Here is a 15,370-nt window from a genome sequence, read left to right on the forward strand (position 1 = left end):
GGCATGCAGAACTCGACACAACACCTGTGTCGGCGGCGCTGTTGTGGGGGAAGCTCGATCGTGACAGGCTAGCATCAGTGGACTGTAAACATGGCGGCGTGCACAGCTACAGGGCTGTGCCGAACACCCCGTTACTATTAGTCCGAGAGACGGGAGACAACACAAAAATGGAGACCGAAGAGGAGCAGCACATCACCACGCTCCTCTGCATGGGTTTCCCAGACCCCGACGTGATAAGGAAAGCGCTCCGGCTAGCAAAGAACGACATAAACGAGGCAGTGGCGCTGCTGACAAACGAAAGCCCCGGACTCGGGTATGGATATGAGCCGATGGAGAGCGGGCCTGCCCCCGGCGTGGGCTCCACTGGAGACGGGGAAAGCAGCGGGCGGACTGGGACTGGAGGGTTTGATCCCCCACCCGCATACCACGATGTAGTGGATAGTGAGGTAAGAGCAACTAGAGTTTCACTAAGCATCAACTGAGTGCACGAAGGAGCAGAACATGATTAGTTTCAACTTACTGGGAAACAGTGGACTCGCCCATTTAACTAGCTAAACTTAGCTTCAATGCTACATGCAGCCAACGTGAGCTGTCAGAGCAGGATATGAAATACTCTCCCGTCCTACCGTACTGAACATGTCAGTGTTTAATGGTGACTTGGGAATTGTCTGTTAACATGAAGCCTTGCTACTTAAACGATGGACCTAAAATAAATCGCTGCGGTTATTCTAAACTTACAAGCTAACGCGGCTAGCTAGTAGCCGGCTAGCTAACGTTAGAGAGTTGAACGCGCCAGCAGCACAGAGGCATCATTCTGGAGGATTGCAATCACAGATTTTGACTGGCAGTACTATCCTAGTGGGTTATCAGTCCTATAAGTCAGCCTGTAAGTAAGGCTGTGTCATTTAGGTCTGATTTTGAAAGGTTAGCTAACGTTAGCTTCTAGGTTGCCTGACAGCGTCACCCGCTCCTACTGAGATTGCAGTCTAACCAACTCCAACCAGACTAAAATCAGTTTCGCAATCCGTGTTCGTTTTGATCATTCTTCAGTGAGCTTTATAAGCTGTCAACATAATTTGTTTTACTGGGTTATTATTAATTAAGAGTATTTATTAGGATTGATGCATGAGATGATGTAAGGCCAGCCAGTGGTTCTGTCAGTGATTTACCTCCAGGTCGTATCATGTGGTCCGAGTTTGCTATGTGTATGTGGTGTTGTAAGTTACAGTAAACTGCATTGGCCTTTCTAAACAAGACATGTCAAGATTGCTTTGACTGGCACATTGAGAAACTCGAGGATTTTTGCATTCAAGTACTTGACTTCCAGCCTGTTGCTCTCCTATATCTCTTAAAATCCTGCAGGTACTGTCAACAGCTCTTAGAAACTCACAAATCATTTGACCTGGCAGATTATTGATTCAGACCTTCCAGCCACTTGTTGTATTCCTTTAATGGCTGTTTGAGCTGCAGTGATTATGGGTCAGAATAATACACATACATTACTCACGACCTTTCTTTCTCCTCTAAGTCTTTCACTGCTGTCACACTTTGATGAAGACGGTTATAGTACGTGTAGTGTGAACTACAATTGGCACTTACAGCTGCAGGAAATAGCCCACACCTGTAGGTTACTGTAGATACTGTGCCTTATTTTGTATGTGAATAATGGAGTTGTTGCAAATCTACTTAGCCCAAAGTGTACAATTTTCATCTTCAAATCTGTGTAAAAAAACTCATATTTGTCATGAGATATAGTAATTGAAGTGTCACCCCCTCATTGTATAGTAAAACATGCTTTATAGGGAATAAGCTACAAGGATGAAAGTGCTTTATTTCCTTTCTTCACTTCCTCTGTTTGCTACATTTGTGCTAAAGAGGCATGTCATAGGTCTATGGCCTTATGCTCCTAAATATAGCCCTGCAGTCTCCCTAAACACAAACACATTGCAGTTTAGCTCGGGGACTCAGGAGGGTCGCAGGGTGCGTAGTAACAGAGTGGCGCCGATGATACCTCACCGTCCTGCGCAACCACAGACATGTGTTCTGGGCCTTGGAGCTCTAATATTTCCCCTACTGTAGGTCCTGAAACACTGAGAACTGTATTACACTTAGCAGCTTATGGTCATGTTTGTATGCACATTTGTTCTCCTGGTTAATGATTATTTGTGAGAGGAAGGTTCTTCTCTTCCCTGTGCTATCATTGTTATTTAAATCAAAGGATCACATTCTGACCATTCAGTGAGTTCTGATTTGGTAATCTTTCCACTAATAATATCTGTCATTTGTAATTTTGCTAGAAAAGAGTGGTATGTAATATGATACTTCTCTGTTGCCTTTTCCTTCCTTTGCCTTTCTACTGTTATGTTCTTCTTTTAGATATCACTCCCACCACTTTATATGTATCAGTATGCACTAAACGCATTGACCATGGTAAATGCTGACAGGGGAAAATATATTCAAAAATGGTCAGACTTAACCCTTGCCGTGTTAATTGGAACAAACACTGACCACAGGCAAAAGGGACAAACTATTTGTAGTGTATATGTAGTGATGGCTGAATCCCAAAGCTTAGTCAGCCTTTTAAGATTATTATTCCGTCAATTCTTTGCACAATATCAGTGCAAACATTTGTCACAGGCTGGTTTAAAATTATGACACGCTTTAGTGTAACACATGTGTTCTGACACGTTCCACTGGTTAATACTTAAATTCAGAGCATGTACTTCTTCATTATAATCAGGAATATTCAGATGATTTCATGAATATGTTAACAACTTTATGATGTAAATAATTCAAACACCTTTGTTTGCTCTCACCACATGGAGGGATAGAGTTTACTGCCACTGTCCATGTTCTGATCTCATAGCAATATTAGCCTCTATTTAGCATTGGGAATCATAAACATATAAGAAGTGACTTTTGAGTGAGATGAGTTTAAACATCCTTTCATAACCTGTTGAGATATGTCAGCAGAAAAGGTCACTGTGGGCAGCACCACTCTGCCAACAAGAGAGTGTCATGGCACAGTGTTCATTATATTCCACTTTAACTCACTCCCTGGCTTACCTGTATTTATTGCTTAGTAAAACACTTGAAAACAAGCCCCTGACTCGATTCGTTTTAGAAGCTTTGATGAGGAAATAGAGGGAGAAAAAGATGCAGGGACGAAGGGCAGATTGTGAGGGAAGGACATTTTCCCAATGACTGCTTTCGCTCTTCTCCCAAAGGGCGGAAAAGAATCAAGCATCCTCCTGTCCTGTCTGACTTTATCATTGCCAGAAGCCATTTGTATTAACCTCGTGCAGAGGACAGCTGCAGCGTCCTATAACAATGTCGGACTCTGGGACTAAAGTCACCCATTGCATTAGGTTGTAATTATGCCATGCCTGTGTGTTTTACAGAGGAGCAATGATGAGAATGGGAACTGCTCAGGGGGCAGCATGGAGTTTCCCACCACCAACCTGTACGAGCTGGAGAGTCGAGTCTTTACCGACCACTGGTCCATACCTTACAAGAGAGAGGAGTCCCTGGGCAAGTGTCTCATCGCGTCCACCTGCCTCGCCCGGCACGGTAAGAACACGATTGTGTGGCATGACATTTGTTTTTAAAGGTCTGCTTTAAAATAAATTCCCTCCATCTACGTATATTTATGTGGGTAGTGTGTTTTGTTGGATTGTTGGGTGTTTTTCACATGTTGTTATTTTGGACACTTGCGTTACATACCTCAATCTGTCTCCTTCGTCACAGTTTTTTTTCATGTTAAATAAATATGTAAATCCAACATTTCCTTTACTGTCAGGTCTTGCTGACGCTGATGAGAACTGCAAACGATTTATAGACCGGTGCATGCCGGAGGCCTTCAAAAAGGTGAGCAACACAGAGATCTGAGAGACTGTGAAGTACTCGAGTCATTACAGACATGGTTCTGACTTCCTCCTTTCTGTGTTTCCTGTTCCCCATCACCAGTTGCTGACCAGCAGTGCCGTACACAAATGGGGCACGGAGATTCACGAGGGAATTTACAACATGCTCATGTTGCTGGTGGAGCTGGTAGCAGAGAGGGTGAAGCAGGATCCCGTACCAGTTGGCCTGATGGGAGTCCTGACTATGGTGTGTTCTCTCTCACTCTCTTAATACTTTCTTTTTGTATTCTTTCTATATATACATGTAAATCAGTGCTTCTCAAAGTGTGGTCTACGGACCACTGGTGGTCCGTGAGTATATTGGTAAAATTTCACATTTGAAATAAATCAATTAATTTGAGTTTCCGCATTCTCGCGGGAATATCTCTGCAATGGAGCGAGCTTACGTTTCACTTTCAATTGCATGATATAGCCCAGCGCAACACCTTCATCACACATGTTGCCACTTGTTTGTACCATCTTCAGGCAATTTGTAATCTGTTCTAGAAAAACTAGGTGATTTTGGATATGTGTGGAGTTAGGTGGTCCGCGAGTGTTTTTTTATTGGTTAAGTGGTCCTTGGTATGAAAAAGTTTGAGAAACACTGATGTAAATAAATTACCCTTAAACATTTAGGGGGAAAACAAGTTTTGATTGATTTTGTGGTGGTAGTTCAATTAAGGACATTTCTTTAATGTGCTTTCTCAGTGAATTGGAGCCATCCTACTTTTATAATTGTAGATTCATCTAAATCTTGACAGTTTGTCAAAGGTATTGAACCACTTCTAACAGGAACTGCTTATATTCGTTGCCTCTTTCAAACCAGACATGCCGTGCATGACATTAAGGATTGTGGGCCATCTAAGCTAATTTACAGATGGCCCTGAGCCCAATAGAGATTGCCCTGAAAAATGCGCGCGGACGAAATGACACACGAAGGGTTTGGGGGGGGCTCCCCCTAGAACATTTAGATTTTTTTCAGGTCTTAGATGCTGTCTGGTGCATTCTCTAGACTGAATTATAAGATGAACCACCAATTTCAATTTTATTCTTAATTTCACTTGTTTGTTTGTTCTTGTTTGTGTTTGCTCGCTTGCATGCCCTGCATAGCTATAAGAAATACTTAAGTTGTTGGTCAAGACACTTTCCATCAATGCATGATGACAGCATGCATCATGTAAACAAGTAGAAAACATTACATTCAGTTATAACTGCCAAAACAAACATTATTTACACTATTATGGCCCCTGTTAAACATTTTTGTAATGTTATCTACTGTAAGTTGGTCGAACGAATGCCTCCTCATCCAGAAGCTGACCAAGCAGACCCGAGCAGCAGTCGAGAAGAGCCGAGCGCATCCGCGAAGCACACAAAATGGCGACGTCAGAGTTCCCGTTAGCCGGCAAATCTAAATCTCTCCGGTCAAAATGTCCGGTCAAAATAATTTCCCTTTAGCGCAATACCGCTTCAGTTGCGCCACTTATGTGACAGGCAAGAAGAGTATGCGAGTCAATTCTAATGTCTAACACTTAATGTGGAGAAAGAGATGTCCTGTATGGGTTGATTGTGCGTTGATCTGTTGGTAATGCCTCTGGGTTCCGGTGGGCATGTAAACAAATGCATGCGCTATACTTTGTGGCCTCACCCGGTTGCATAGCGACACTTATTGTTTAGGTGTCTTTTAATAAGCAGGTAGTCATATCATTAGCTAGAACTAGCTGGATCTGATCGATATGGACATAAACGCGAGTGAAGTCTAATCTGACGGGAGAGAGAGATCAGCTGCTGCTGACGAGTCGACACGCAGCTCTGCATAATCACATGCAGCGGTGAGCGGACAAAACACACACTTCAGGTTAGAATATCACACGTAGCTATTTTAATTACCTCTCAAACTACCGTAACTAGTTATAGATATGTTTAGTTTTACTGTCGGGTCACTCATTACTGGATCTGCGAGCTGCATGATACTGGCATAATAGATTGCCCGATCGGGCAACCAGCAGGTGAGGCTTCATTGCCCGAGATAAATACTAGATGGCCCCGGGCCATCGGGCAGTCCTTAATGTCGAGCCCTGCAGACATGTGACATTGAGTAGTTGAAATGTAATATTTTTATGTCCTGTTTCTTTGTTGCTGTGTCCAGGCCTTCAACCCTGATAATGAGTACCATTTTAAGAACCGGATGAAGGTCTGTCAGAGGAGCTGGGCTGAAGTTTTTGGAGAAGAGGCCAACATGTTTGCTGTGTCTCCTAGCAACAGCTATCAGAAAGTAAGAGGCAACTTGTGTGTCCAGATTCTTCCTGTACCCTTGAGTCCTATTATTATTATTATTATTATTATTATTATTATTATATATATATATTATAGTATTAATATACACACTCCCTTATTAGCCTTTGTTTAGTGTTTATAGTCATTCAGGGGCGGACAAACAAGTTCTTCATCCCCCGTGTTGTGTAACTGAGCCACAGGAGCTCAACAGAATCTGTGTGACTGACAAACAACAGCTGTCAGAAAAATGTGTGTGTGTGTGTATGTCACAATAATTTGCAGTGTCATTGCTGAGTAAATCCTCTGAAAACAAACGTATCTGTTTCAGGAGCCTCATGGTTGGCTGGTTGATTTGGTGAATCGAGTGAGTAACGCGCTTCCAGAAATTGTTTCCATATACATCCTATCCTAATATTGCATCAGTTTGGCCTCATACATTTCCTTCCTCTTTTATTTTCAAGTTCGGAGAGTTGGGAGGATTCACTGCCATCCAGACTAAGCTCAACATAGACGAAATTGAGATCGCGGTAAGAGTAACCATCCTTGGTTTGATCTTTTCCCCTTCCTGACTAACATATTTTAAGAGTAACGGGATAGTTGCTACCCTGGGGATGGTAGACAGACTTTGAGACAGCGTTTGCAGGCGAAAGGTCACCATGTTTACCACCACTGCTCTCAGCTGCAGTGCACTGAATGTCTCTCTCTTTCCCCTTCCCACCAATACTCACTTACACACAAACACACCCTCTCATCCCCCCGCTGTGTGTGGTCAAAACGCTCTGTTGTGTTATGTGTTCTGAGGCATCCTTGTACTGATGCTTCCTTCTGGGAACCTGGCCGGAACCACCGCAGTGCAAAGCCATTGATTGAGACGCACACACGCAAACACACTCGCTCTACTATTAGCATATCAAAAAGGCACAGACTGCTCTCCAGTAGCAGTGGGAGCTCAGTAGAGTGTGTAAGCTGTCAGATACCTAACATACCCCGAGGAAAAGGAGAGAGACGCAGTGAAAGTGAAAGGAGAAAAGATAATGGGAGTGCTCCACTCCTATACTGTCTCCAGGGCTGAGTCATTCATTTGTCTTCTTTGAGCAGGAAGTCAAGTGGGGGAGGGGGAGGGGGGGGTTCACTGAGTGAAAAGAGGATGAAGGGGAGCTCAGAAGCAGAAATGGATGATTGCCAGAAAAAAAAGAAACGGGAACCATTCATTAAGCTCCCGTGATTTAGCAGTGAATGACAACTGACAGCTGGGCTCTGGTATTAGAAACTCAACCACACATCTGTTTACTCACTCACATGCGCTGGTATCAGTTTAATGTGACCTTATGCCTTAACACTTCCATTTGAGATGAGTGATGCACTTCTGTGGTTGTGTATGTCTTCATGATAAGCCATAAATACATCCCACTCACAGCTATGCTGGAACAATCATGTTGACAGTCCTGCAAAAAGAAAATTGAGTTGGAATGAAAGATTCTTATCATAGTTAGTCCCACTCAGCTGGTAATGATCACTGGTTTCCCTTTTAGTTTGTGTCACGTTGAGTTATTCTCCTTCCCTCTGATTACAGTGTGTGTCGGCTCTGGTCCAGCCTCTGGGAGTCAGTGCAGAATACCTAAACTCCAGCCTCGTCCAGGTGAGACAGACACACACACACACACACACACACACACACACACACACACACACACACACACACACACACACACTGGATGCTAGTACTATTTGAAGATCTGTATTTATTATCCTTTTCAGTTACCGTACTTTTCGGACTATAAAGCGCACCTGCATATAAGCCGCAGCAGCTAAATTGTCCGTCTGTCTTGCTCTCGTTCTGTCTCTCGCTTCCACTTTTACTTTGGCGCGCTACCTGCCTCACTCTTTTCCGGCCTCCAGCTTTTCCTGCTGGAGTCCGCCGCTTAAAGGTGGCGGGCGCGGACCGGTCATAGAGCCCATAGGGTTAAAGGTGGTTAATTTTACCTGTAAAATCCATAGATTTAGGAGGTTCCCTAGTGGCCGTTAGCTGTACCAAAAAAATGGGGGGGGAAAGTCGCGGCTTATAGTCCGAAAAGTACGGTAGTTCAACTGCTGCTCTCTTCTTTCTCCTTTTATTGTTATTCAAATGCTGCTTATTTATATTCTGTGTAACCTTGTTGTTTTCTGTTGTGTTTATTTATATGTCCCTCCTACTTATTTAAATGTGTATAATGTGCTATATGCTCTTACTGTTTTGCTGCTGCTCTGGCCATCAACATTTCATATTGTTTTTCCTAGCCCATGCTGGACCCAGTCATCCATAAGATGATCACCTACGTGCAGAACCTGGAGGAAAAGGACCTAAAAGACAAGGTAGTGCTTTTAAGTCCCCCTCTTTTCATTGATATCATTTAAATCTACAGAGAAAAGGTATCGGGACAGAGAAAGTTGTTTCCTCCCTAGTTATACTTGGTTCCTCATGTGTCCCTTAGCGTCTGGTGAGCATCCCAGATCTGCTGTCGGCCATCAAGCTGCTGTGTATGCGCTTCCAGAGGGAGCTGGTTACTGTGGTGGACGACCTGCGTCTGGACACGCTGCTGCGCATGCTCAAAACCCCCCACTTCTCTACCAAGATGAACTCCCTCAAAGAGGTCAGCTCCTATAGGAGGTCATCTCTCAAATCTGAACTTGATCAGTTTTATTAACTGAAATTGCACTCTGTTGTTTTCATCCCAGGTGACAAAGTTGATAGAGGAGAGTACAGTGTCTAAGACGGTGAAAAATGCCATTGACACGGATAAACTGTTGGACTGGCTGGTGGAGAACTCAGTCCTATCAATAGCGCTGGAGGGTAAGAATATCCATCACTTCCCTCCACGAGATGACCAATTTAAGTGTGTCACGAAGTGCTTTGCAAAACATTTAAACCGCATTGAACTTTGTAACCACTTAAAAGCAAGGCAGGCATCATACAAATTAGACTTTTGGCCTTTGTTTGACAGTACTCACCACAGTGGCCATTAAATATCTTTATGCACCAGGTAACATCGACCAGGCTCAGTACTGCGAGAGAATAAAGGGAATCATTGAGCTGCTGGGGAGTAAACTGTCCCTGGACGAACTCTCCAAGATCTGGAAAATCCAGGTCAGCACCAGAGCACACACACACACGCACACGCACACGCACACGCACACACATCATGACGACAGTATTAACACTGTCTTGTGTGTGTTATTTATTATTTTCATTAAGCATGTGAACATGTTTTCCTTGTGCAATATGTAAACTTTAAAGCTGAACTGTTTGCATAATTATGTACATTAAAAACATAATTGATACTGTATGTATTTGTATCAATTGTTAGCACATATTTTATGAGATAAAATAACAAATGTCCTGCTTTTGATGCATCTGTTGATTGTTGTGTGATCGTCTCAGGCGGGCCAGTCATCAACGGTGATAGAAAACATTCATACAATCATCGCCGCTGCTGCTGTGAAGTTCAGCTTTGATCAACTCACCCACCTCTTCGCCCTCATACAGAAGGTCAGTGCCGTCTCTGTGACATTTTGTGAGTAACTTGGCTCAATGAAGAGTTGTTTGTGCGTCTGTGTTTAGTGTTAATATTCTGTTTGCATGTGTTTCAGAGCTGGGAGGTTGAGAGTGACCGTGTGAGGCAGAAGCTGCTCAGTCTGATCGGGAGGATCGGCAGAGAGGCTCGCTCTGAAACCACAACAGGGAAGGTGGGTTGGTATATCTGTCATTCTGGATATGAAGATCCACAGTATGTTAGAGTTCATTGTTAAAGTCTGGAGTGTGTGTTTAGGTGCTGGAGGTGCTGTGGGAGTTGGCTCACCTCCCCAGCCTGCCTACCAGTCTCGTTCAGCAGGCGTTGGAGGAGCACCTGGGGATCCTGAGCGACGCCTACGCTGTCAAGGAGACCGTGAAACGCAATTACATCATTAAATGTATTGAGGACATTAAGAAGGTGAGACAGACGTGCTACAGATGCCTAGCATTGTCTCTGTAGATGTGTGGGCGAGTGTTTGTTGCCGTTTAGTGTTTCTCAAGGTCGTTACAGGAGATGCTCTTAAATAGTAAACATATGGGTTGTTTAGAATACTTTCATACAGATAGGAAATCACTGTTCCTTGTGCAGTTAAAAAATGCATCTCAACATGTTAAAAGGAAACGACTGCATGGGGGCGCCAACATTTTTCTGCTTCTTGTGACACTTTTGCTCTAAAGTTAGCATGCCGCTGTTAGTTCATGACCTTTTTTTAGAGTCCCTGGAGCTGCAGTGAATAACGGAGAAAAGCCAACTCTGGCTGACAGCAATAGTCTATCATAAGTTTAAAAAAGAAAATCTAAAATATTTGATTATCGAGAATAATTTCTTATTTCCTCTCTTTCTGACCATGCAGAGAAACAATGTAACAAAGTGGTGGATGTCACTTGATTATACTTATTTCCAATCTTTCAAGAAAATATCATATATTGTGATGAAAATCAGTTCTTTAAAAGAGCACTTTCACTTTATTGATTAAAGTTATTATTGAACAGTCACCATCAATTACCTTAAACCTTCCCATTTAATGTTTATAAGCAGTACATAACATACATGATGGCATGTTCTACACCATTTTATTAGCAATTAGCAGAACGGTTGATTCATGTATTTTTCAAACTCCTTCTCTGGGCGCTGGGGAGTCTGGTGGAGGCTGGTGTATGAACAGTTCACAAATGACCATATAATAAAACACAGTTATAATGTAAACTATGTTTTAGAGGTGATGGTATAATTGTTGACGTAAACTGTACATAAATAAACACTGAATATCTTGACATTCTAATCAAAATATCCTCATAGGAAATTATATTTATAAATTATTTATCAAATGTTAGACTTATTAATGATAAATAGCCAACTTAATCTAGATTGTTACCAAATAGACTAGATTAATTTTTTGGATATTGAAATGATTAAGTAATTTTTATTTGAATGAATGTGTATTTTTTAATTTAAATACTGGAAGGGGACTAGTTGACTTTTGTTCAGTGCACATTAAATAAAATGTATGTTTCCAGACACACATTCAGGACGACTGTAAAGGCAGCGACACTCAAAGCTTATTTCTTACCGGCACTTGGAGCAAGAAGAAAGCTAACTCTTTGGCCAAAGTAAGAGAAGAAGCTCCTATAATTCATAATTCCACTGAAAAATCTGTTTTTAAAATCTCGCTGCTTCACGCCTGCAAACCAATCGTGGAGGAGGGCTTGACCACAAAGGGGTGTCATTGGTCACAGGTTGATAATTCCACACTTGTTTCTAACAGCAGGTAGTGTAACCAGGTGTGTGTTAATCTTCTGCTTGCCTCACTGAGAGGGCCTTGGCACTGACTAATAATTACACTGTGGTGTTGATCTTGTCCTGGGGCGAGCTGGCTGGTTTAAAAAGTGATTTAGTTTCTGGATGAATGGTCAGCTTTGGTGGGAGTGCCACTCACATTTACTCATGCAAAGAGGAATCTAATCAGAGCCTTGGATACATTAAAAACAGAACATGTTTGATATTTAATTTGGCCTTTTTTAAAAGGGGTGTAGGAAACACATTTAAACCTAAGCATATTTAAACAAGCAAAGTCTCGTCCAATGTTTTACCTCCCTGGCTCTGGTTCTGTTCCTCCTGGTGTACACAACTACACAAACAGGGTCTGTGATGACAAAGCAATCCCCTTATAACATCTGATTTGCACATTTTGTTTGTGTGCTCACTCTGCTGTACTGCCACACTGCCGGGATATCATTATCTTTTGTGTGTGTGTGTGTTTTTAACAGGCGTCTCAGCCGAGCGCTCCTCAGGCAGTGTGGGTTGTTCCTGCTCTCCGTCAGCTGCACGAGATCACCCGATCTTTCATCAAGCAGACCTATCAGAAACAGGACAAGGTAACACAGAAATGTGCAAACAGACATTGTTTTTCAATTCAAAGCTTCTTTTTAAACTCATATTTGATGACGTCTTCACCCTAAAATGAAATGTTGTGGTTATATGAATGTAATTGAAGGTTCCTTTAGATTGCTGCTGTACAGCACCGTGGACACAGCTGAATGCCTTCTTTTGTGTGACGCAAGCAGGAGTGCAAACTATTTATATTTTATTTATTTTATGTTGTGAATTTTAGAAACAAATACATCAATCTTTTTTTCAATTTCAACTTTCCGACCTTATAACAATGTGAAGTTATTAGAAATGTTTGGATCACACAAGTTCAAAAGGATCTTGTGCACTAAATTCTACAAAGATAATACTAATAATATTGGTGTCGTCTGATCTTTATTTGCAACAGACACACAAACACAATAAAAAAAAAAATGCTGCTCAACATTCGAATGTATTTATAATTTGAGTTTCAACTTTATGAATACAGCTTTTAGGCTTCAAACAAATACATCTTGAAATGATGGTATAGTAGATGCTAACGTTCCCCTGCCTCCCAACAGAGCATCATTCAAGACTTGAAGAAGAACTTTGAGATCGTGAAACTGATCACAGGATCCCTTGTGTGCTGCCATCGGCTGGCTGTGACCGCGGCGGGAAATAGCGGCCTCTCAGGCTCCACTCTGGTGGACGGGCGGTACACCTACCAGGAGGTATACTCTCGTTTTTTTGTGAATTGTAATTTAGTAGCCAGTGCTATATCCAAATTGTTTTAAATGTTATATCCAGTGTAATTACATTGATGCTGTTCTGTGGAGCTGTATAGCAAACCATTGATGTTTCAATCCATAATTTGAAAGTGATATGAGTAATGTCATGGAACAGGAAGTCATCCTACTGGAGCAGCACAGTGTATGTTGACAGTTTGAGGGTCAGGATGACATGCTTCTCTCTGTATCTGTGTTTAGTATCTGGACAGCCACCTGCGCTTCCTGGCCTTCTTCCTCCAGGAGGCCAGCCTCTACCTGGTGTGGAACCGGGCCAAGGAGCTCTGGGAGTGCCTGGTGTCCGGGCCGGATGTCTGTGAACTCGACCGTGAGGTATGAACACAGTTATGCAAATGGGATCCTTGTCCTTGGTTGTGTCTTTGATTAGCAACTAGTTTTCCCTCGATGAATGCTCTGGAGGAACAAAGGCACTGCAAATATTTGATGTTTGCTCCGTTCGCTGCTTTATTTTTAGAACAGTATTTAAGACAAATGCAGAAATGTACATTCAATTTAGTTAATAAAGACTTTTGGAACATGATAATGCAGGTTTTAAGTTTTTGTTCATCTTGCTGTTTTGAGTGTTTGCTGTTTATTGTGTACACAAATCTTCCAAGCAAAGCCAATGTCAGGGATGGCACTGTGTACAGAAGTCAAGTCTTGTTAAATAATTGTTGTTACTGCACTGACCTTGAGCACCCAGTTCTGTCCCAGTGTGAAATGTGCTCTTTTTAATGGTATATGTTTGCATTACAACTGAAATTTAAAATAAAGTGCAACCTTGAACATAATGTTTCGATGTGTGCAGATGTGTTTCGAGTGGTTCACCAAAGGACAGCATGACCTCGAGAGTGATGTTCAGCAGCAGCTCTTCAAGGAGAAGATCCTAAAGCTGGAGCCCTATGAGATCACCATGAACGGTGAGACACTCTGCAAGAGATGCACTGACGACAGCATTACAGCCTTTCAGGAATAGTTAATGAATGTGTGTGTGATACAGCATTGAACCTGTTTTCTGTATTTCCCAGGTTTCAATCTGTTCAAGACCTTCTTTGAGAACGTGAATCTGTGTGACCATCGCCTCAAACGCCAGGGAACTCAGCTGGTCAGTCCTCCCTCACATTTAGTTTTTTCATGCAAGACTATTTTCCTTCTCAGTGAGCGTTGATGTGCACGGACCATATGTATAGAGGTATAACACATGTGGTCTGATTTCAGTGTGTGGAGCGTCTTGACCTGGCAGGGATGGATTTTATCTGGCGCATCGCCATGGAAACCCCTGATGAAGAAATAGCCAATGAAGCAATCCAGCTAATTATCACATATAGCTACACTAACCTCAATCCCAAAATGAAGAAGGTCAGTATATGTGCGAGCGTAGATACTCCTGAGGCTCACTCACTCTTGTCGTATCATCCTCATGTGCGTCACCTCATTTGAGCATAACAGTGTATTCTAAGATGCTGCACGTCTTGTGTTAGCCATTATGGGACATCATTAAGCTCCTGATGCATAGGAGTATTTTGTGGTATGTAGTGAAGCTTGAAAAGAACAAATACTGAACTACAGAATTCCAGTGTTAACACAATTATGACTTGGTTTGTTGTCTACCTTTTCGAAACCTTAAAGCACATTCAATATTAACTTTGACTTCCTCACAGGATTCCGTGTCTTTGCACAAGAAGTTCATTGCTGATTGTTACAAGCGACTGGAGGTAAGAGGCAGAACATGTTGATTACTGTGCGGAGTGATTGTGCCCTTTCACAGTAATCAACACCTGAAAGCTCATTTCTGTTTCCCTCCCAGGCAGCAAGCTCGGCCCTCGGAGGGCCTACTTTGACACATGCTGTTACCAGGGCTACCAAGATGCTGACGGCCACTGCCATGCCGACTGTGGCCACATCTGTACAATCACCATCCAGGTACAGAGGGGGGTTTGGGTAAGAGCATAGTCACTTAAAACCTTTTGTAACCATGTTTGTGTACGATTGCTCCTATTCCTTACAGAGAGTAAAATTATCCTGGGCTACTAAAACGTTTTATTTTTCAGTTTTGTTGAAAAGATTATGTTTATATGAATCTGTAGATCCACTAAGCTGGTGATAATCGAAAGACTGCTGCTACTGGCTGAACGCTACGTCATCACTATAGAGGTATTCATCCCATTTGCTTTAAGGGTTTCATTATTAAAGGGTCTATTATGTTGACGGTAAATATGTTTGTTATATATGAGAAGCAAGGACATAGAGTTATTGTGTGTGTTTGTTTCTGTAGGATTTGTACTCAGTTCCTCGCACTATTCTACCTCACGGGGCCTCGTTCAATGGACACCCCGTCGCTCTTCACATCACCTACGAGTCAACCAAAGACACTTTCACCTTAGAGGTATTGTACAACTTTGAATGGCTTTTGTTTATTTTTATAATCAAAATGTTGTTTGTCGTGTCTGAACAAAGCTTCAAATGTCTCATCTGTTGTTTTAACATCATGTGATGGAAATGATGGCAC

General features: G+C 42.3%; 1 protein-coding gene across 6 annotated transcripts in view; it reads left to right on the forward strand.

The window, feature by feature from the left end:
• usp24 (ubiquitin specific peptidase 24) overlaps positions 1-15,370 on the forward strand; it is a 37,350-nt gene continuing 21,980 nt past the window's right edge. For 2 of the 6 annotated variants that reach the window (XM_034081610.2, XM_034081613.2), the window contains exons 1-26: positions 2-446; positions 3,402-3,570; positions 3,800-3,867; positions 3,967-4,110; positions 6,049-6,174; positions 6,505-6,540; positions 6,638-6,703; positions 7,750-7,815; positions 8,454-8,528; positions 8,648-8,806; positions 8,892-9,006; positions 9,197-9,300; positions 9,595-9,702; positions 9,804-9,899; positions 9,983-10,144; positions 11,245-11,337; positions 11,995-12,102; positions 12,658-12,807; positions 13,063-13,194; positions 13,670-13,781; positions 13,890-13,966; positions 14,080-14,220; positions 14,523-14,576; positions 14,669-14,802; positions 14,949-15,015; positions 15,137-15,247. In XM_034081610.2, the coding sequence (XP_033937501.1) occupies positions 168-446; positions 3,402-3,570; positions 3,800-3,867; positions 3,967-4,110; positions 6,049-6,174; positions 6,505-6,540; positions 6,638-6,703; positions 7,750-7,815; positions 8,454-8,528; positions 8,648-8,806; positions 8,892-9,006; positions 9,197-9,300; positions 9,595-9,702; positions 9,804-9,899; positions 9,983-10,144; positions 11,245-11,337; positions 11,995-12,102; positions 12,658-12,807; positions 13,063-13,194; positions 13,670-13,781; positions 13,890-13,966; positions 14,080-14,220; positions 14,523-14,576; positions 14,669-14,802; positions 14,949-15,015; positions 15,137-15,247 (2,952 nt within the window). In that variant the 5' untranslated portion in view covers positions 2-167. Of the gene's footprint in view, positions 447-3,401; positions 3,571-3,799; positions 3,868-3,966; positions 4,111-6,048; positions 6,175-6,504; positions 6,541-6,637; positions 6,704-7,749; positions 7,816-8,453; positions 8,529-8,647; positions 8,807-8,891; positions 9,007-9,196; positions 9,301-9,594; positions 9,703-9,803; positions 9,900-9,982; positions 10,145-11,244; positions 11,338-11,994; positions 12,103-12,657; positions 12,808-13,062; positions 13,195-13,669; positions 13,782-13,889; positions 13,967-14,079; positions 14,221-14,522; positions 14,577-14,668; positions 14,803-14,948; positions 15,016-15,136; positions 15,248-15,370 lie in introns of all 6 variants that reach the window. The other 4 variants (XM_034081611.2, XM_034081614.2, XM_034081612.2 and 1 more) reach the window with 3 other exon arrangements.

This window comes from Pseudochaenichthys georgianus, chromosome 4 (assembly GCF_902827115.2).
Source record: "Pseudochaenichthys georgianus chromosome 4, fPseGeo1.2, whole genome shotgun sequence".
NCBI classification, from domain to species: Eukaryota; Metazoa; Chordata; class Actinopteri; order Perciformes; family Channichthyidae; genus Pseudochaenichthys; species Pseudochaenichthys georgianus.